The sequence below is a fragment of the Hyperolius riggenbachi genome, chromosome 2 (assembly GCF_040937935.1).
Source record: "Hyperolius riggenbachi isolate aHypRig1 chromosome 2, aHypRig1.pri, whole genome shotgun sequence".
NCBI classification, from domain to species: Eukaryota; Metazoa; Chordata; class Amphibia; order Anura; family Hyperoliidae; genus Hyperolius; species Hyperolius riggenbachi.
The window spans coordinates 284,598,829-284,621,865 of record NC_090647.1 but is presented as its reverse complement, the minus strand read 5'-3'; the positions used below and the strand labels follow the sequence as shown (position 1 = coordinate 284,621,865).

At 43.7% G+C, this 23,037-nt stretch overlaps 1 protein-coding gene across 1 annotated transcript in view; it reads right to left on the bottom strand.

Annotated features, from left to right (window-relative positions):
• Positions 1 to 187: 187 nt before the first annotated feature.
• Positions 188 to 23,037, bottom strand: part of KPNA6 (karyopherin subunit alpha 6) — a 48,924-nt gene continuing 26,074 nt past the window's right edge. Inside the window, 10 exon segments of the mRNA XM_068268885.1 lie at positions 188 to 1,749; positions 4,667 to 4,845; positions 5,522 to 5,649; positions 5,853 to 5,978; positions 10,284 to 10,362; positions 12,313 to 12,476; positions 12,567 to 12,666; positions 16,966 to 17,054; positions 17,168 to 17,299; positions 17,390 to 17,484. Coding sequence (XP_068124986.1) covers positions 1,565 to 1,749; positions 4,667 to 4,845; positions 5,522 to 5,649; positions 5,853 to 5,978; positions 10,284 to 10,362; positions 12,313 to 12,476; positions 12,567 to 12,666; positions 16,966 to 17,054; positions 17,168 to 17,299; positions 17,390 to 17,484 — 1,277 coding nt within the window. The 3' untranslated portion in view covers positions 188 to 1,564.

The window sequence follows — 23,037 nt, the reverse complement described above, 5'->3', positions numbered from 1 at the left end:
TGTGTGTCATATAAAACAGCTCGTAATGTTGGTGTGACTTGAGGACCAGGTTAGTAAAGATTACAGAGCACTGATTATACAAGGCTGGGACTGTTTCATTTCGTCCCATTTCAGGAAGTTTGTTCCGCACCTTGTATGCAAAGCTTTGCTAATTGAACAACGCACAGAAAGCAAGAGAAGAATAATGTGCCAGCTAAATATAAATTTAATTCAAGTAGATACATTTCTCTCTGCATTCCACACCAGCACAGGCCATTGTAACAAAATGTTAAAGGAAATAAACTATGAGGATGTTAGTGACGCTGCTGGGAAGGCGAAAATCTCCAACCATCCGTTACCAGGGCAGTTCTCCAGGATGCCAAGGCTGGGCTTGATAACGCATCTTACAGTCCGGCTCCAGGAGAATTTGTAATTTAATTTCCAGTAGCGGGGAAAAGTTTGTGTTTTTAGCACTGACAGAAAGCAACAAAATTTCTTCAGCAACTGCCCAAATATATAATTACCCCTTTTTCCACGATATCCAAACCTAAAATAACTCCTGTCTTCCTGGAAGTGAGCTTGCAGGAGTGCGCATCACTAATATACCCTGACTGCAACCTTTGGGCATTAACCAACTTATTATCAAAACTAAGAACATAAGTTCTGTAGGAACTCTGCCACTAGCCACCCACAGTGGCCACTGGTTTCTAATGAACCACATTTTATGAAAAAAATATATATTGCTTTAAACCAGAAGCCGCAGCTTTACTATGTGTAAATCACATTGATACGTAATATGATTTTCTGCAAGATTCTGGATCAGAACACTATTAGTATCCTTAAGAAAATAACTGCAACACGTTAACCTTCCTAAACTTCTGCAATGGGAAGCATGTAAATAAGGCACGCAGGCGTTTGTGTTGCCAACAAGCACCCGGCCCAATTCCAAAGTGGCTTGACCTCTAGCAAAAAAAAGTCCCTGCTGAAATGGCACTTCAACTCCTATGCACGTACAGCTTCCACTGGCGAGTACCAGAATGACTGCTTCAATTAGATAACCACTACCCACTGCCATTCAGACATCTTATTTATTCCTTTTTTTTTAAACTTTAAATACCGCTATAGTCAACAACAAAAAAAAAGGGGGGGGGGGGAAGATGTACAATTCCTTTTGCTTCACTTATTTCAGCACAAAGGAAAACATTGCTTAACGCATGTCATTCTAATGCGTTTATATATTCAACAAGTCTTTTTTTTTTTTTTTTTTAAACCAACCAAAGGGAAGGAAAAAAAATGACATTGTAGCAGAGAAAGTTGGAGTTGAGTATGTGTTTTACACACCGACCTCGCAAAAAGCAGCATGAAGGTTGAGCTCATGGAGTTTAAACTAAGGCATTCACATAGCCATTGGAATCACAGCTTTCTCTGCACGTACAAGGCGCAAGAGTAAAAGGAAGGGGAAAGAATCTCTTCTAATAAACCAGGAACAACTTGACTCCAGCGTGAACGGCGGCTTTCCCAACTTCTCGTTCCACACACTGAATGAAACCTGTGTAGGTAGGATGCTGCAATTGTTCTATCCCCATTACAGCTGAAATCCCTCCATAGGGGCCTCTGTTGGCTGGAATATGTACTGTTGCTGAGATTCATCCACTGACGGAACCAGCTGGGTATCATCTTCTACTCCAAAGTAATGTTCTATTAACTCAAATGCTTTCTGGTATATTTCCTGATTCTCATGGCTCTGCAGGAACTCTATTTTGTCTAGACCTAAGAGAAGGGATAAAGTCAGAAAAGATTTCATGTTATTTCTTCCTCTGGTTCTCTTATAAAATCCCTACTACAGCTGGCTGTAAAAAAAAAAAATCATATGAGCCAATTTTCATCCCGCACTGGGGAAATAAAATATGAATCATGATTGCATGCACTAAGCAACAGCTGCATTTTAGCTCACCAATCTGCACACTTCAGTTTATTAACTTTAGTTCTGCACAAGTACAGGTGAAATGGCTCACTTTTCTCCACACATCTGGATAGGACTACATGTATGTTACTTAGTAAAGCCTGGTACACACATCCATTTTTGATAGGCCAATCTCACTACCTCCATGTACAATGAGAGCTTACCAAACAATCTGTCCACAATATTCAGAATCTGTTGGCCCTCTTACTACATGGAGGTGGTAATATTGGCCAATCAGAATAGCATGTGTGTACCAGGCTAACTATTCTAGAATAAGTACATTAAATATTCTGCCTGTGACTGAGAAGAGACTAACGTACTTTAAAAGCCTAAACTTTTCCCCCCATCTCTTATTGTACGTGGACTGGAAACTACTTCTGTGCCTACAACTCCTGGACACAGTGGGGTAAATTTAAAGTGTACCTGAGATGAGAGAAACCACAGTATTCTTACTTATCTGAGGCTTCTCCCAGGCCCCTGCAGTGTGTCAGCTTCCTCTGTGTCCTCTGGGCCCTTCTGTTCTGCCGCTGTCAGCCCCGGTAATGTCTGACTGATCACATGCCTTGTAATCCAAAGAGGGATCCACACACAGACTTCAGGAACAAATTGTATTTATTGTTCCATATACACACATATAAGACATCAACAGTTGTCTACACAGACGATCATTTCGGGGCCAATGTGGTCCTCTTTGTCAAGGCATTAGCAGACTGACATAGATGCTAATGCCTTGACAAAGGGGACCACATTGGCCCCGAAACGATCGTCGGTGTAGACGACTGTTGATGTCTTATATGTGTGCATATGGACCAATAAATACAATTTGTTCCTGAAATTTGTGTGCGGATCCCTCTTTGGATTACTGGACTGTTTGCTGCAACAGGTATCCGGCACCAGCAAAGCTCACAAACAGGTGTGCGGTTCTATCGACTGAATGCTCACATGCCTCCTCTATCATGTTCCCATGGATGGAAGTGTTACAAGCCTTAACTAACTACGCAGCCACAGAACCCTCCTGACCTTGGGGGTGCAATAGAGGAGGCAGGTGGCCAGGGCCGCACCAGTGCAGTAGCTCCTGGGATCGCAGACTCATCAGACTGGACCGAGAGGATGCAGAGGGAGCTGACAAACTACAAGAGACTGGAAGGAGCCTCAGGTAAGTTAAAATCCTGTGGTGGTTCTCATCTCATGTTTACTTTAAAACACCAGTTCAGACACATTTTTCACAATTTCATTTCATAAAGAGTATTTAAAATTTATATAGCAAAAGATATTTGTTTTTGCAATTTAACAATGTAATGTTTATGCTGCAAACTGTCAGTGGGGGCCAGGTCTGCACTAGGGATGATCAATGACATGCAAGTACTTATGCAAATTGATGTCAATTTTACACAAATATATGCAGCTTGAAAATAGACCTATCAAGTTCCAATCCAGGTTTAAATTGATTCAATTTCAAGCATCATATTTGCATAAAAATTTACATAAACTATGAAGTATTTACATATCATTGATCATTCCTAGTCTGCACCACTGGCAGCCTGTTCCTCCCTCAAACTGGCCCCACTCCCCCCATCTGTTTCCCCTCAGTGATCTGCTGCACTGATGTGTGGGATGTTTCTACAGCTGTGCTCCCTGCTGAAGCCACGTCTCCCAAGTTACATGAATAGGCTGGAAATCACCAAGGAGACTTTACTTGGCATCAGGATCACAGTTGGCCCCATCCCACACCATGTCACATTTACCATTGCAGGATTCTTTTAGGAGAGAAGAGGAGGTAGACAAAAAAAAAAAAGCTGCAAGTATGTATACGGCAGGCATTATGACCACTGACAATATTCCGTCAAAACTTTACATTTCTCATATTTACCAAATAACTTTTCTGCAAAATGCACATTTTTTATAATTGCATTGCCAGGAAAATATGATCGTAAAAGTGCATCTGAAGTAACACTTTAGGAATTGCGTTGCACAGCAAGTTGCTCTAGTCAGCTCACTTTTTCACTGCTTTCACTAAAATACTGAATCAACCCAGACTTTGAAGACCCGTAATTTTTACATTGTACTTTTGCTGCACTTAAAACAAAGTCAAACTGCCAAGGTGTGAAAATGATTGTTTAAAACAGGGGTCCCCAAACATTTTGGGTCGAGGGCCGGGTCAACATACTTCAGTCTGCTGGGGGGCCGGAGTATACATAAAATTATGGCAAAGTTTTCACGGGCCAGACAGTGAAGCATACCCAGGTGACAACCTGCAGTCCAATTGAACAACAGTGTCACATAATGTGGAATTGAATTGGAAACCAGCGAATTACTGCTTTCTGGCTTCATTCTACATGCGGACCACCAATATTTAAAGATGTAGCTGACTGCCTCTATAATATATTTTTTGTGTGGGGGCCGGTAAAAAAAAGCCTCAGGGGGCCACATTAGGCCCACGGGCCTTAGTTTGAGGACCACTGGTTTAAAACAATGCTGTTTGCGCAAGGATGCTGTGATAGAGCACTGAAGTAGACAGTTCGAAGTTTTGCATTTTCATTAGGTAGTTTGTTTTTTTTGAATCATAGGTGACCCTGCTCCTGGCGAAACTAAAGGACACATTCCAGAAATTATGTTCTAATACAAAGTGCTTCACTACATTCAGTATTGATGGTGCCTCTTGCTAACTCTAATCAGAATGAATCATGGTGCCTCACGGTCTTAGAACTAAGCATATTTGCTCACCATATGCTTCTTCAATAATTCCACAATACGGGTTTATGCCTGGACTTCCTTGTTTCGCTTCTTGCTCTCCAAGCCGTAGGATATTTTCTAGTCCATTCAGGGCAACCTGAACTATTTTGGAATCCATTACTGTCAACAGATCACACAACGGCTTAATGCAGCCAAGGTTTACCAGGTACCTATAAATAAATGAAATACATAAAACTCACTTTACTAGGGACCATCTTAATTATACTTAAAGCTGAAAAAGTCTGTATTCACATTTTCAATGTTTTCAGGAGAAATTCTCCATTATGAATACTGAAATTCTTCTGTCCCTTCTAGGGCCAAATGTAATATTACTGCCATATACTTATGGATGGTTCAGTAGGGTGTTTCACAATCTCTCTCAATAGCTACAACTTGAGCATTTGGTAACCACAGAATGTCATCCCTGGTATCCCTTTGGCCGTGGAAATATCCTAATCCTTTTAAAACTAATAACATTAACATTTTCAACCTGTAGGAGAGATTTTTTATACAAAAATAAGTGTAACTCAAGAAAATACATCCTCTCCTCCCCCTCCCATCCACCAGCTTCTAATTGTTCTGTGGGGATAGTCTCAGTGTAGTAGGGGCCAAACAACTACCAAGATGTAGAATGATATGTGAAGAAGAGAAGACAGAGGAAGAGAAGAATTCAGCCTGAAAACTAATCCAGGAAGCCCAAGCAAAACCCAAGCAAGGTTTTCCAAGAAAAAAAAAATAGAGATTATAGTTTTATTAACAGCACTTTTTCAGAGATGCTAAAATGTGATGTTTCAAATGAACACGTTGCATTTTGACGACTTCAGGTCCACTTGGTGTTATGGCTACCTAATTTGGTCTGCAGTGCCCCCCGATGTGGCATTTGTGATGGCCCATGCAGCTTCTTTACGAGTTCGAAATTCAGCTTTCTGTAAAATTTCAATCAACACTGGAAATATATTGGCATCTGCAACAGCCTAGAAAAAAATAGTGAGGTTGTTTAAGTTTTACATAAAATGAATAGTTCTTGTAGAATTGTAAGGCTTGAGTACATGAGTGTTTGATCTGCGTTTCAACAACATTTTAATTCTGAAATAGTCAGATCATTCGCAAGACACAAACATTGGTGTACACAAGTTCTTACAGTCTCTGTCCACTACTAATGCATTGGGCGCACTACCTGTATTTGGGCTCTGTTTCCGGCTGTGATATTGGAGATGGTCCAACATGCCTCTTTGCGAATAGACTCCTTCGGACTGCTAAGCAGATGCAGTAGACAAGGGAGTGCAGAACAGTTTAAGATGACCTAATAAAGAGATGAAAAGATTCTTAATTTTGAATTCTTGTTTATGTATTTCTATGTTAGTTTCTATACAGATCCAATGGCAGACACTGCATCCTTTTTACAAGCCTAGACTTAGGGGATAGGACTTTACCATTACAAGTCATTAGGTATGCCGACCAGCTTATGAAGGGCTTGTAACCAACAGGACTCTGCCGTGGATGGCACTGGAGTCTTCAGACACTAGACATGCAAGCACAAATCCAGGGGGGGGGGGGGGGAGGTTAGGGACTTATGTGTGGAGGGATGAGTATTGTGTGCCATTTCCTTGTCGGTGCTCCAGTATTTATCCAACAACCATGCCTAGATTTGCCCTCAGATACTGTAAATTGGCTGCTAAAGCTTATAACGGAAAAAAAAGCAATAGGTATTTTGTAACTGTGTCCTGGAAATTGGGATAAGCATTCCTGAAAATAGAAAAGCAGCTGGACTGACTGAAAGGAAAAAACAAAACAAAAAAAAACAAACAAACACCCATTCTGATTATCAGGTCGTCATCAGGTAGTCTCACATGTATGAGTAATACGATTCCTGATTCAACCAATTTTGCCTGAAAACAGACTATTGTTGTCTTATGTACTTTACCATGAAGAGAAGTACAAGAGAGAACCAGGGCTGAAGAATTCCGGTAACAGGAAGAGGCAAGTTTCCTTCAGGGCCTGTGTGCAACTTTGCTTAGGTACAAAAAACAAAACAAAAAAAAAAACCTACTCAGTTAACAAGGGAAGAACCTCACAGTCTTGTATTCAGTGCTGATCACTGCTGCATGGCTCACTAAATAAGTAATAGATACGAATGGTAAACATGCAGGACCTGCACCAAAGTAGACTAGTAAAATACACTGCAGTATAGTCTGCTTGCTTTCATTGCAATTGTATGGAAGGAATTACAGGATATCTCCCAACCTATATTGCTGCATGAATGAATAACTAACTACTAGCCAGGGACATGTGGTGTGCCTATTCTTTAATGTTAGGTACACATGATACAATTTTCTGACAGATTTACTGTTAGATAGACTATTTCCAACAGGTCCGATCGGATTTCCTATCGATTTTCCATAGCAGTGAACGGAATATAGTTCCAGAATCAGATCGGACCTGTTGGAAATAATCGATCAGACAGTAAATCTGTCAAAAAATTGTATTGTGTGTACCAAGAATAAAGGTACTTAGTAAATAACAATTGCCGAAGCAGTGTCAGTTACTAACAGCACTATATACATAATGTTTGGCTATGAGACATCCCAGTGACAACAATAAAGTTGGAGCCACCATGCATTAGGAGAATAAAGGGCATAAATAAATCTACTGAATGTATGTACAGTGGTTTGCAAAAGTATTCGGCCCCCTTGAAGTGTTCCACATTTTCTCATATTACTGCAACAAACATGAATCAATTTTATTGGAATTCCACGTGAAAGACTAATACAAAGTGGTGTACACCTGAGAAGTGAGAAGTGGAACGAAAATCATACATGATTCCAAACATTTTTTTTACAAATAACTGCAAAGTGGGGTGTTTAATTATTCAGCCCCCTTTGGTCTGAGTGTAGTCAGTTGCCCATAGACATTGCCTGATGAGTGCTAATGACTAAATAGAGTGCACCTGTGTGTAATCGAATGTCAGTACAAATACAGCTGCTCTGTGACGGCCTCAGAGGTTGTCTAAGAGAATATTGGGAGCAACAACACCGTGAAGTCCAAAAAAAAACATACCAGACAGGTCAGGGATAAAGTTATTGAGAAATTTTAAGCAGGCTTAGGCTACAAAAAGATTTACAAAGCCTTGAACATCCCACGGAGCACTGTTCAAGCGATCATTCAGAAATGGGAGTATGGCACAACTGTAAACCTACCAAAACAAGGCCGTCCACCTAAACTCACAGGTCGAACAAGGAGAACGCTGATCAGAAATGCAGTCAAGAGGCCCATGGTGACTCTGGACGAGCTGCAGAGATCTACAGCTCAGGTGGGGGAATCTATCCTTAGGACAACTATTAGTCGTGCACTGCACAAAGTTGGCCTTTATGAAAGAGGGGCAAGAAGAAAGCCATGGTTAACAGAAAAGCATAAGAAGTCCCGTTTGCAGTTTACCACAAGCCATGTGGGGGACACAGCAAACATGTGGAAGAAGGTGCTCTGTTCAGATGAGACCAAAATGGAACTTTTTGGCCAAAATGCAAAACGCTATGTGTGGCGGAAAACTAACACTGCACATCACTCAAAACACACCATCCCCACTGTCAAATATGGTGGTGGCAGCATCATGCTCGGGGGTGCTTCTCTTCAGCAGGGACAGGTAAGCTGGTCAGAGTTGATGGGAAGATGGATGGAGCCAAATACCGGGCAACAATGTTACAATGGCCCAGTCACAGTCCAGATCTAAATCCAATTGAGAATCTGTGGCAAGACCTGAAAACTGCTGTTCACAAATGCTGTCCATCTAATCTGACTGAGCTGGAGCTGTTTTGCATAGAAGAATGGGCAAGGATTTCAGTCTCTAGATGTGCAAAGCTGGTAGAGACATACCTTAAAAAAGACTGGCAGCTGTAATTGCAGCAAAAGGTGGTTCTATAAAGTATTGACTCAGGGGGGCTGAATAATTACGCACACCCCACTTTGCAGTTATTTATTTTTTTTAAATGTTTGGAATCATGTATGATTTTCATTCCACTGCTCAGGTGTACACCACTTTGTATTGGTCTTGCACGTGGAATTCCAATAAAATTGATTCATGTTTGTGGCAGTAATGTGACAAAATGTGGAAAACTTCAAAGGGGGGCGAATACTTTTGCAAACCACTGTATTTCCACAAGTTTCCAGCGCCAACCATGGTTTTTGTCTCACTAGATGGATGTTTTACTGTATCTGAAGATCCAAAATCTGACAATGATCACAGTGAAGTGAGGAACAGTACAACACTGTGACCGCTGGGACCAGTATGGTCTCGTCTCTGTAAAGCTGCAGTCTATGCTTGGTTTGAGAAATGGCACATTGTAGTAAACTACAAAACCTGTATGGGTATTTTGTGTTACTTACTTGGGGCTTCTTCCAGCCCCCTGCAGTCTATGAGGTCCCTCACTGTCTTCCTGGTCCGCACTATTGTGCCGCTGTTCCACCATATAAAGCCTGCAACTGGCTCAGTCATTGGCTACTGCGCATACACGACCCTGGCAGAGCACCTCAATCGCATTCTGCAAATGCTCAGTTGGAAGTTTTATAAACTGTGCATGTGCAGAACACTGCCGGCCATGAGAGCAAGGAGATGCACACTGCCAGGACATCGCATTTAATAACAGTGGCACAGCTCAGCAGACCAGGAGGACAGTGAGGGATCTGAAGGACAACAGGGAGTTGGAAGAATCAAGTAAATATCAACTTTTCCACCACACTTTCCTTTAAGGTTAGGTACTACAAGGTACCTGCAACCCCATTTGTTATGGTTGAAATCCTTGAAGTCTTGACAAAACTCAGGCTTACAGAATGGCATTTGATACCTGACAATAGAGCTCTGCTCCACCCTTTCCTGCTCTACACAAACCAGCATGAACTCTACAGAGGCAATATCAGTGATTTCTGAACACTTGGGGCTGGTGCACACCAAGAGTGGTTCTGAGTGTTTTTTAAAAAGCATTCTGGGGAAAACCACTTGGCTAATGTTAGTCAATGGGATGGTGCACACCAGAGCAGCTAGTTTTTCCCCCCAAATGCAAACTCAGTTCCTGCAGCATTTTTGAGATTTCTGAGACGTTTCTGCCTCAATGTAAAGTATAGGAAAGTGGAAACCGCTCTGAAAAATGCTAGATCAGAGCAGTTTTCCAAGCGTTTTTGTTACAGCAGCTGCTCAGATACAGCTGCACGGTAACAAAATATAAAAACCGCTACACAAAAACGCTAGCCATGTTTAGAAAATCTATCTAAACATGCCTAGAATCGCTCTGAAAAACCTCTTCAAAAACTGTTAGTGTTTGCGGATCTGCTAGAGGTTTTTGGTGTGAACTGGCCCTAAGAAAGGTTGGAGTGGAATTCCAAGTAACAAGTTATTGTCTCTTATTCAGTGTAGACTAAGATTTGTGGACACTCAGTGGATTGAAAGCATAAAAAGGGTAGCTGTAGACCCCTTGTTGGATCTACACTTAAGCAGCCATGTTGCTTTACAAATGCTAAGAATAAACATTTCCTCCAGTCCTGGCATTCTAATAACCACATGAACATGCCCCTAGTAGAAACAAACATATACACAAGCATATAACCTGCACTCTCTCACCTGTGTTTGGATATCATCTCCCGTGACAATGTTCCCTACAGCTCTCAATGCAGGCGATGCCACTTTATAGTCATTGTGCCTAAGAAGCGATATTAGAGAAATTTAGGCACTAAAATACAAATGGAATGTATCCTATCTTTGTGTAATTAACAGAAAACTTTTTTGATTTGATACTGAAGGATGTAATGTAGATACTGGTTTTTTTATTGGTGGCCTCAATAAAGGTCTTTTGTTGAACAAAAAAACAAAAACAAAAAAAAAAAAATACAAATGGAAATGTTTTCAGTTAAATAGCTAAATATTGTCCCTGCTGTAAAAGGGCATGATGATTCATCCAGCAGGAAGAAAAAACAGTTGTGATTGATACTGCTCCCCTACCTCTACTCTGCACTTAAAAAGCCCTGGCTGCTGTTGTAATCCTCAATTTCCAATTCTCTTCTGGCTAAAAACAGGATGCAAATATGCGTAAGTGTGGTTTAAAATATCATATGAAGTAACTGATTAATGAGAGCAGGAGAATACCATTCCCTAACTGGAAACAATGGCCGTGACCAGAGTCTGGAATTAACAAACGGTAACCCCACCACCACGATTGGGAGGTGCTTGCATTGGCAATTTCTGCGTTCCCATAGACCTGAATAAACCATCTCATCTCAAGTTATTAAAAGAAATGGCTCGACAAAGCAGCACTTGAACACTTAGCTCTCACCAGTACTGGCCACAATTCTCTACTTTGCATTCCCTGCACACTTGGAAGCCAACAGGCTGGAGGCACTTACACCTCACCTCTGCACTAATCAAGGTGGAGGGCAGAGTGGTTGCATAGAGTGGGCCAGAAGCATGGTCACATGGCTTGGGTACATTGCAGAACTTCAGGATAGCTGCATTTGCAGCACAAACTACTGGGCCTGGGGGTAGGAGCCACAGCAAAAAGCCAAAATGACTTTAGATATTTTTTTTCTAAGTCTTCATTGGTAACCTATAAATACAAAAAGAAAGCAACAGTACTCTTTAATAGCTGGTAAAGCTATTCTGACAGCGATATGCAATCCAGTATCAGCTATTTGCTTCACAAACACATGATCAATTTACAATGTTTGAATTGAGAGCCAGGAGCTATTTTCACTCTGGTTTTTATTAATAGCACTAGCTGTGCATCTAATACCATCTTTTTGCACCGAATACATGTGCTGTAGAAATTCAGTGTATGAATACATGCACCGATATGTGCAAATTGTGTACACCTTCATTCTAACAATTAAAGGAAACCCCCAGTGATAGAAATAAAGACTGCCATCTTCAACCCCTAAATGGCAGTAGCCTGGCTGTGACAGGCATGTGTATTTTGGCTTCAGTATTGCGTACTTGTCTGGAACAAGCATGCAGAAAGTAAAGTCAGACTAAAGCCAGAAAACCAGATTTGCTTAGTCGTTCTAAATGAGTGACTAAAAGTTTGAGAAGCAGTGTTAAGCTCAACACACACCATACAATCTTGGTTGTACAGATTTTCTCCAGCCCCTTGCGGCCGATTGTCCCATGCTGTCACCTCTGCGCCCCGCCGCTGTCCTGCTCTCGCCACAAGGTGCAGAGGACGACCGCGAGGTCACCCTTACTGCACCTGCATCAAGCGCCGCTTTTAATCACGGCCATATTGTCCGCGGCGCACTGCGCAGAACTACTGCGCCTGCGCAGTAAGTAGCTGACAACATGGCCGTGATTGACAGCGGCACTTGATGCAGGCGCAGTAAGGGCGACCTCGCCGTCGTCCACTGCACCGTGTGGCGAGAGCGGGACAGCGGCGGGTAGCAGAGGTGACATCTTGGGACAGTCGGCTGCAAGGGGCTGGAGAATTCCTATTTGCCTGATGACTCCTTTAAGTGCGAAGTGTAGATCAACATTGCTTTGACAGTTGCCATAATTTACTGTAACATTCTAAAGTGTTTTTTAAATAACGCACTCTTCAACTAGTAATATAACTGGATAACTACAGACTATACCATATGTATCCCTAGTATTATATTAAACTCACATTAAAAGTTCTACCAGTCTTCTACAAACACCTGAGTCAATGACTGCCTGGATCTTCTCATTGGGACCATCAGAAAGATAAGACAGCGCCCAGCAAGCATCCGCCAACAGATCAGAGTCGCTGCTGAACAGGAGGCGGGAGAGCACCGGAAGACACTGGGACACCTAAACAGACAGAAATGAAAAACAAGATTCTTGCAACTATCAACTCAAATAGGTATTTTATTAGCAGAAAGTAACAAACCAGTAGGAGACCTTATCAAAATCCGGGGGTGGGTTCTTCCCTCTACACAGATTGGACAAGGCCCATACAGCATTTCTAGTCATGGTGAGGCGCGTTGACTTAGTGAGTAGACTAGAAAACCAAAAAATTTGAAAAATACCATAAACTGATAGAAAACTTTTTTTTTTTTTTTTAAATACAGTTTTTATTGACTCACAGTGCAGACAAAAGAAACATATTGTTAAGGTGTACAAAGTACAATCGTATTGAGAAACAGATAAAGCCATAACTGTTAGATAAATGTTAACGTATAACTGGTGTTCACTAAGTTGAGTATAGATTGTACTTCTGCAAGTATTCGTAACTTTAAGGCACAGGAGGGCAAAACTACTATAAAGAAGTATGGAAATGAAGAGAAATAGGGGAAGGTGTTGTTGGAGTAGAGTGATTGGCTCCCATGTGTTGAATCAATGTTCTGGGGGTTTAAAAAAAAAACAAAAAACCTTATAGAAGAATTGACATCAGAATGATAGTATTAAATTAGGATCAGAAGATCCTGTGCGCTCATAAGGTCAAAGGCCACACAGACCACTGGGAAATTAATCTGTTAAATTGGGAAAATGTGCAATTACTATACTCTCATGATGCCATTTAAAGAGCCTATAAAGAGGTGACAAATGAAAACATTTTATAATGTTCTAGGTGCATGAAGCACCCAGCAAAACAAAAAGTAAAAAAACAAACAACAAAACAACTTCTGGTTCTAAAGCAAACCACTTGGAACCCACTAGCAGTGATTTTATAAGTGAAGTAACATGCTTTGTAAAGCTCTTGCTAATGTAATGCTATGGGTGTGATCCTACTACAGCAGCCTTTCTCAACTTCTTAACCCTGAAAATAACTTTTGGAACACTTGTTTGATCTGGATGAGCCTCTGCATCTATTTTGGAGGAGGCGGCATGGTCTTTAACCACTTGAAGACCGCAGTGTTATACTCCCTGTAAAAACCAGGCCAATTTTTTCATAATTGACCACTGCAGCATTAAGGCATAGCTGCAGGGTCGCACAACTCAGCACACAAGTGATTCCCCCCCCCCCCCCTTTTCTCCCCACCAACAGAGCTTCCTGTTGGTGGGGTCTGATCCCCCCCACAGTGTTTATTTTTTGTAAATAAATATTTACATTACATTTTTATTACGGTAATACATTTTGCTTGCTTAGTTTTTTTTTTGTCAAAAACCCCTCCCACCCCCAGCCGGCCAATCCTGGCGATCGGCTGCCATAGGCTTCTGTCTGAGAGCCAATCGCTCTCAAGTGCGGGGACACCCCTGTCACACGGCTGTCCACAGTACAGCACTGCTGCTGATCGCGGCGCTGTACTAACAGAAAAGACGGCGAACGGAGACTGAAGGCAGGGCGGAGCTCCGCCCCCAAGTAGGAGATGCGCGCGCAGCCTGCACGCGATCTCCTGTAAACTGCAGCCCTAGGACTTGACGCCAATTAGCGTTGGGCGGTCCTGGGGCTGCTGCCGCGGCCACGCCTGTTGGCGCAGAGCACTCGTACAGTATTTAAAAGTAGGTGCAGCTGTTTATTTCACTACCCCTATTACACTGCCACTCATTATACTGTCTACTTATTCTAGTGCTTTTTTTTCTTTTTTTAATTAGTGTGCTCATTATTATTCTGATCCCCGATTTAGTGCTTCTTTTTACAGTATCCCTCTATTATAATGTGGTCTGTGATGCTTCCCCTACGATGGGGGAAATGCCAGGGAACTCCTGCAGAGTGCTCAAGGAACCCTGGTTGAGAAACCTGCACTAGAGGGATGGTATTTAAAAAAAAAAAAAATCCCCTATAGCATTGCATTAGCAAGAGCTTTTCAAATCACAAGGGCTTAGAAAAGCACTACTAGTCGGTCCCTGTCCTATTGTGGATGTTTTACAGATTTCCAGCAAGAGGAATAGAGATGGCCCGAAGCTCCAATTTTCGGTTCGCGAACTTCCGCGAAAGGTTCGGTTCGCACAAACTTTCGTGAAACGCAATAGACTTCGATGGGGAAACGAACTTTGAAAACTAGAAAAAATTATGCTGGCCACAAAAGTGATGGAAAAGATGTTTCAATTGGTCTAATACCTGGAGGGGGGCATGGCGGAGTGGGATAACCGCCAAAAATCCCGGGGGAAAAAAATCTGGTTTTGACGCAAAGCAGCGTATTAAGGGCAGAAATCCCATTGAATGCTAAATTGCAGGCCTAAAGTGCTTTAAAACATCTTGCATGTGTATACGTCAATCAGGGAGTGTAATTAGAGTACTGCTTCACACTGACACACCAAACTCACTGTGTAACGCACCGCAAACAGCTGATTGTGTAGTGACGGCCATGCTGGACCTGTGCGCACCATGGCCAGATTGCTCTTCCTCGCTCAGTGATGTCAGGTAATGTCTGACTGCCTTATCAACTTTCAATGGTTCTTTCTCTACCATTGTTAAAGCTTACATCTATTTTTTTAAAATACTTGTTCTGCTTGCTGTTCAGTACCTGCAACAAGAATCTTATGGAGGGCAAGTCTGCCATTGTGAGTGACCATGGGTAATGGCCGGGGAATCCTGGTTCGATTCCGGTCCGGAGGGGGAGCCTAAGAAATGGCTACCACCCCCGCACATCCAAGGAAGGCAGCAGGAATGGCATGCACGTCCCGAGGTAGTGACCAAAAATAACAATACAGGAGGACTTTCGAGACCCTGCTGTATATGTGAAATGAATAAACTTTAAATCCTTTAACGAGAATCTGTTATGGAGGGCAAGTCTGATGGTGCCTTCACTGCGACTCACCAGGTTGGTCACCTCCCCAAGGAGGCGAGAATCTGTTATGGAGGGCAAGTCTTTTTTTTCATTGTGAGTGACGGGTAATGGCTGGGGAATCAGGGTTCTATTCCGGTCCAGAGTGGGAGCCTGAGACCCATGCTGTATAAGTAATGTACCTGCCCTGACCGTGCTTTGCAGACCAGGCATCTGTGGTCAGATGGACCCTTGACCCAGCACAAGACGAACCAAATCGAAAGCATTTGCCAAGAATGTGTTATTATGAAGGACAAGTCTGCCATTCATTCAACTGTGTGAAACTTTCTATGGTACTTTCTCAGTACCATGGTGACCACGGTAATGGCCGGGGAATATTGGTTCGATTCTGGTCCGGAGTTGGAGCCTAAGAAACGACTACCACCCCGCACATCCAAGGAAGGCAGCAGGCAGGCATGCACGTCCTGAGGTAGTGACCAAAAATAACAATACAGGAGGACTTTCGAGGTCCTGCTGTATAATTGAAATGAATCAACTTTAAATCCTTTAACGAGAATCTGTTATGGAGGGCAAGTCTGATGGTGCCTTCACTGCGACTCACAAGGTTGGTCACCTCCTCAAACGGCCACATGAGCCTGCATGCATTTCGCATCAGTGTCCAGTTGTTGGGCCACAACATCCCCATCTCCCCAGATTGTGTCCTTCTACTGTAATTGTACAGGTACTGGGTGACGGCTTTCTCCTGTTCTAGCAGGCGAGAGAACATGACCAGGGTCGAATTCCAGCGAGTCGGGCTATCACATATCAAGCGTCTCACCGGAAAGTTGTTTCTTTGCTGAATGTCCACAAAGCGTGCCACTGAACACAACAGGTAGGTATATGCAGTGATGAGGTGGGTTCACTGAACACAACAGGTAGGTATATGCAGTGATGAGGTGGGTTCACTCAACACAACAGGTAGGTATATGCAGTACTGGGTATTACAATGTGCACCTGTCACACACACAGGTAGTGACTGAATGTGCTGGGCCTGGCAGTGGCACACACACAGTATGAATTAGCAAGGCTGTCTATGCAACACAAGTGTCAGTGGGACCGAGAAAAAAAAAAAAGATCACAAAAACAATATTAGCTCTCAAAAGAGCTGTTGTGGAGTGCTATTTTAGCAATAAGAAATCAGCAAGGAGCAAGCTAACAAGCCTACAACAACCTAACTAATCTTTCCCTATGAGAGTCTGCCAGCAGCTGTCCCTTCTCTCACTATTGCAGGCACACGAGTGTGTAACGGCCGGCGGAGCCTGCCTTATATAAGGGGGGGGGGGTGAAGAGTAGCTCCACGAGGGAGTGTAGCCTGATTGGCTACAATGTGCCTGCTGACTGTGATGTAGAGGGTCAAAGTTGACCCTAATGGTGCACTATGGGGGCGAACCGAACTTCAGGAAACGTTCGCCTTACATGGCGAATGCGAGCCACCGGAAGTTCGCCGGGAACCGTTCGCCAGCGAACCGGTCGGGCCATCTCTAAAGAGGAAATCTAGACCCAATTCACTCAACGTTGACCCATTTGGAAATGATATCCAAAAAGGATGCACTGAGGCAAGTGTGAGAAGCGCTGCTCTAACATATACTCACATGAGGAGAGGAGGAAGGATGTCACAGCTCAGCACATAGTCTCGGCACACTGAACTGTCACCTGCTATGTTTCCCAATGCCCACACAGCCTGAAAAAAAAGCAACAAGGAGAATGCACAGCAATTATTACAGTGAAAGACCGGAAAAATGGAAAATGAAAGAATTGTGCAAAAGGAATTTTCAGCTTGGCCTGTGCTTTAACCTGTTCCTGTACATCTTCATATTCTGAGTTTAGCAGCTGAATAAAGATTGGCACAGCTCCGGCTTCTATTACTATCTTGGTTTGTTGTGAAGTGCCAGATGCAATATTTGTCAGGGCCCAGGCTGCCTCAAACTGCAAATAAAGAAGGAAGTGTCATTTCAGTTTGTAAAAGTCATTTGTCTTCACAAACTAAAATATAAAATTCAAGAATATCAAACAAACCTGAAGCGTATAGTTGTCACTCCTTTTAAGGAAATCTACAAACCGCTCTACAACACCAGGAGCATTGATCACTTCATCTATAGGGGGGTTTGGCTCTGAAATACAAAGCGATGAATTAACTGAGTATCTTGAAGTTTACATTGATAAAGCTGCAGTGAGCTCTAATACAACCTAAACTGAGAAGGATGTGGATTTTTTCCTTTTAAAATAATACCAGTTGCCTGACTCTCCTGCTGATCCTGTGTCTCTAATACTTTTAGCCACAGCCCCTCAACAAGCATGCAGATCAGGTGCTCTGACTGAAGTCAGACTGGATTAGCTGCATGCTTGTTTCAGGTGCGATTCAGCCACTGCTACATCCAAAGCGATCAGCAGGATTGACAAGCACCTGTTATTTTAACCACTTCCCGACCGCCGTATGTACAATTGGCGGCCGGGAAGTGCACCCCGCAAGGACCGCCGTATTGACAATTGGCGGCGGTCCTTGTAGGGGCATGGGCGGAGCGATCGCGTCATCAGTGACGCGATCCTCCGCCTCCGCCTGGCGCCGCTCACCCGCCGCAACATCCCGCCGGCCATACGGAAGCGCCGGCGGGATGTTAACCCCGCGATCGCCGCATACAAAGTGTATAATACACTTTGTAATGTTTACAAAGTGTATTATACAGGCTGCCTCCTGCCCTGGTGGTCCCAGTGTCCGAGGGACCACCAGGGCAGGCTGCAGCCACCCTAGTCTGCACCAAGCACACTGATTTTCCCCCCCCCCCCCTGCCCCAGATCGCCCACAGCACCCATCAGACCCCCCCCTGCCCACCCCCCAGACCCCTGTTTGCACCCAATCACCCCCCTAATCACCCATCAATCACTCCCTGTCACTATCTGTCAACGCTATTTTTTTTTTATCCCCCACCCTGCTCCCTGCCCCCTCCTGATCACCCCCACCCCTCAGATTCTCCCCAGACCCCCCCCCCAGACCACTCCCCCTGTTTACTGTATGCATCTATCCCCCTGATCACCTGTCAATCACCTGTCAATCACCCATCAATCACCCGTCAATCACCCCCTGTCACTGCCACCCATCAGCCAGCCCCTAACCTGCCCCTTGCGGGCAATCTGATCACCCCCCCACACCAATAGATCGCCCGCAGATCCGACATCAGATCACCTCCCAAATCCATTGTTTACATCTATTCTCTCCTCTAAACACACACTAATTACCCATCAATCACCCCCTATCACCACCTGTCACTTTTACCTATCAGATCAGACCCTAATCTGCCCCTTGCGGGCACCCAATCACCCGCCCACACGCTCAGATTGCCCTCTGACCCCCCCTTATCAATTCACCAGTGCATTAATTACATCTGTTCTTCCCTGTAATAACCCACTGATCACCTGTCAATCACCTGCCAATCACCTATCACCCATCAATCACCCCCTGTCACTGCCACCCATCAATCAGCCCCTAACCTGCCCCTTGCGGGCAATCTGATCACCCACCCACACCATTAGATCGCCCGCAAACCCGCCGTCAGATTACCTCCCAAATGTATTGTTTACATCTGTTATCTTCTCTAAACACCCACTAATTACCCATCAATCACCCATCAATCACCCCCTATCACCACCTGTCACTGTTACCTATCAGATCAGACCCTAATCTGCCCCTTGCGGGCACCCAATCACCCGCCCACACGCTCAGATTGCCCTCAGACCCTCCCCCTTATCAATTCGCCAGTGCATTAATTACATCTGTCCTTCCCTGTAATAACCCACTGACCACCTGTCAATCACCTGCCAATCACCTATCACCCATCAATCACCCCGTCACTGCCACCCATCAGCCCCTAACCTGCCCCTTGCGGGCAATCTGATCACCCACCCACACCAATAGATCGCCCGCAGATCCGACATCAGATCACCACCCAAGCGCAGCGTTTACATCTATTCTCTCCTCTAAACACCCACTAATTACCCATCAATCACCCCCTATCACCACCTGTCACTGTTACCCATCAGATCAGACCCTAATCTGCCCCTTGCGGGCACCCAATCGCCCGCCTACACGCTCAGATTGCCCTCAGACCCCCCCTTATCAATTCGCCAGTGCAATATTTACATCTGTTCTCCCCTGTAATAACCCACTGATTACCTGTCAATCACCTATCAATCACCCATCAATCACCCCCTGTCACTGCCACCCATCAATCACCCCCTGTCACTTCCACCCATCAATCACCCGCTGTCACTGCCACCCATCAATCAGCCCCTAACCTGCCCCTTGCGGGCAAACTGATCACCCACCCACACCAATAGATCGCCCGCAGATCCGACATCAGATCACCACCCAAGCGCAGTGTTTCCATCTATTCTCTACCCTAAACACCCACTAATTACCCATCAATCACCCCCTGTCACTGCTACCTATCAGATTAGACCCCTATCTGCCCCTAGGGCACTCAATCACCCGCCCACACCCTCAGAATGCCCTCAGACCCCAGCCCTGATCACCTCGCCAGTGCATTGCTTGCATCTATTCCCCCCTCTAATCACACCTTGAGACACCCATCAATCACCTCCTGTCACCCCCTAGCACACCTACCCATCAGATCAGGCCCCAATTTGCCCCGTGTGGGCTCCTGATCACTCGGCCAATCCCTCAGATCCCCCTCAGACCCCCTTCCGATCACCTCCCCAGTGCATTGATTGCATCTATTTTCCCCTCTAACCACCCCCTGAGACACCCATCAATCACCTCCTGTCACCCCCCTAGCACTCCTATCCATCAGATCAGGCCCAATACAACCTGCCATCTAAAAGGCCACCCTGCTTATGACCGGTTCCACAAAATTCGCCCCCTCATAGACCACCTGTCATCAAAATTTGCAGATGCTTATACCCCTGAACAGTCATTTTGAGACATTTGGTTTCCAGACTACTCACGGTTTTGGGCCTGTAAAATGCCAGGGCGGTATAGGAACCCCACAAGTGACCCTATTTTAGAAAAAAAGACACCCCAAGGTATTCTGTTAGGTGTATGACGAGTTCATAGAAGATTTTATTTTTGTCAAAAGTTAGCGGAAATTAATTTTTATTGGTTTTTTTTCACAAAGTGTCATTTTTCACTAACTTGTGACAAAAAATAAAATCTTCTATGAACTCGCCATACACCTAACGGAATACCTTGGGGTGTCTTCTTTCTAAAATGGGGTCACTTGTGGGGTTCCTATACTGCCCTGGCATTTTAGGGGCCCTAAGGGCCCTAAACCGCGAGGAGTAGTCTAGAAAACAAATGCTTCAAAATGACCTGTGAATAGGACGTTGGGCCCCTTAGCGCACCTAGGCTGCAAAAAATTGTCACACATGTGGTACCGCTGTACTCAGGAAAAGTAGTATAATGTGTTTTGGGGTGTATTTTTACACATACCCATGCTGGATGGGAGAAATTTCTATGTAAATGGACAATTGTGTGTAAAAAAAATCAAACAATTGTCATTTACAGAGATATTTCTCCCACTTAGCATGGGTATGTGTAAAAATACACCCCAAAACGCATTATACTACTTCTCCTGAGTACGGCGGTACCACATGTGTGACACTTTTTTACACCCTAAGTACGCTAAGGGGCCCAAAGTCCAATGAGTACCTTTAGGATTTCACAGGTCATTTTGCGACATTTGGTTTCAAGACTACTCCTCACGGTTTAGGGCCCCTAAAATGCCAGGGCAGTATAGGAACCCCACAAATGACCCCATTCTAGAAAGAAGACACCCAAAGGTATTCCGTACGGAGTATGGTGAGTTCATAGAAGATTTTATTTTTTGTCACAAGTTAGCGGAAAATGACACTTTGTGAAAAAAAACTATTAAAATCAATTTCCGCTAACTTGTGACAAAAAAATAAAAACTTCTATGAACTCACCATACTCCTAACGGAATACCTTGGGGTGTCTTCTTTCTAAAATGGGGTCATTAGTGGGGTTCCTATACTGCCCTGGCATTTTAGGGGCCCTAAACCGTGAGGAGTAGTCTTGAAACAAAAATGACCTGTGAAATCCTAAAGGTACTCATTGCACTTTGGGCCCCTTAGTGCAGTTAGGGTGCAAAAAAGTGCCACACATGTGGTATCGCCGTACTCGGGAGAAGTAGTATAATGTGTTTTGGGGTGTATTTTTACACATACCCATGCTGGGTGGGAGAAATACCTCTGTAAATGACAATCTTTTGATTTTTTTACACACAATTGTCCATTTACAGAGGTATTTCTCCCACCCAGCATGGGTATGTGTAAAAATACACCCCAAAACACATTGTACTACTTCTCCTGAGTACGGCGATACCACATGTGTGGCACTTTTTTGCACCCTAACTGCGCTAAAGGGCCCAAAGTCCAATGAGTACCTTTAGAATTTCACAGGTCATTTTGAGAAATTTCGTTTCAAGACTACTCCTCACGGTTTAGGGCCCCTAAAATGCCAGGGCAGTATAGGAACCCCACAAATGACCCCATTTTAGAAAGAAGACACCCCAAGGTATTCCGTTAGGAGTATGGTGAGTTCATAGAAGATTTTATTTTTTGTCAAAAGTTAGTGGAAAATGACACTTTGTGAAAAAACACAATTAAAATCAATTTCCGCTAACTTTTGACAAAAAAATAAAATCTTCTATGAACTCACTATACTCCTAACGGAATACCTTGGGGTGTCTTCTTTCTAAAATGGGGTCATTTGTGGGGTTCCTATACTGCCCTGGCATTTTAGGGGCCCTAAACCGTGAGGAGTAGTCTTGAAACGAAATTTCTCAAAATGACCTGTGAAATTCTAAAGGTACTCATTGGACTTTGGGCCCTTTAGCGCAGTTAGGGTGCAAAAAAGTGCCACACATGTGGTATCGCCGTACTCAGGAGAAGTAGTATAATGTGTTTTGTGGTGTATTTTTACACATACCCATGCTGAGTGGGAGAAAGGTCTCTGTAAATGGACAATTGTGTGTAAAAAAAATTAACAAATTGTCATTTACAGAGATATTTCTCCCACCCAGCATGGGTATGTGTAAAAATACACCCCAAAACACATTATACTACTTCTCCTGAGTACGGCAATACCACATGTGTGGCACTTTTTTGCACCCTAACTGCGCTAAGGGGTCCAAAGTCCAATGAGCACCTTCAGGCTTTACAGGGGTGCTTACAATTTAGCACCCCCCAAAATGTCAGGACAGTAAACACACCCCACAAATGACCCCATTTTGGAAAGTAGACACTTCAAGGTATTCAGAGAGGAGCATGGTGAGTCCGTGGCAGATTTCATTTTTTTTTGTCGCAAGTTAGAAGAAATGGAAACTTTTTTTTTTTTTTTTTTTCCTTCACAAAGTGTCATTTTCCGCTTACTTGTGACAAAAAATAATATCTTCTATGAACTCACTATGCCTCTCAGTGAATACTTTGGGATGTCTTCTTTCCAAAATGGGGTCATTTGGGGGGTATTTATACTATCCTGGAATTCTAGCCCGGTCAGAAAAGTCAGAGATGCTTGAAAATGGGAAAATTCACTTTTTGCACCATAGTTTGTAAACGCTATAACTTTTACCCAAACCAATAAATATACACTGAATGGGTTTTTTTTAATCAAAAACATGTTTGTCCACATT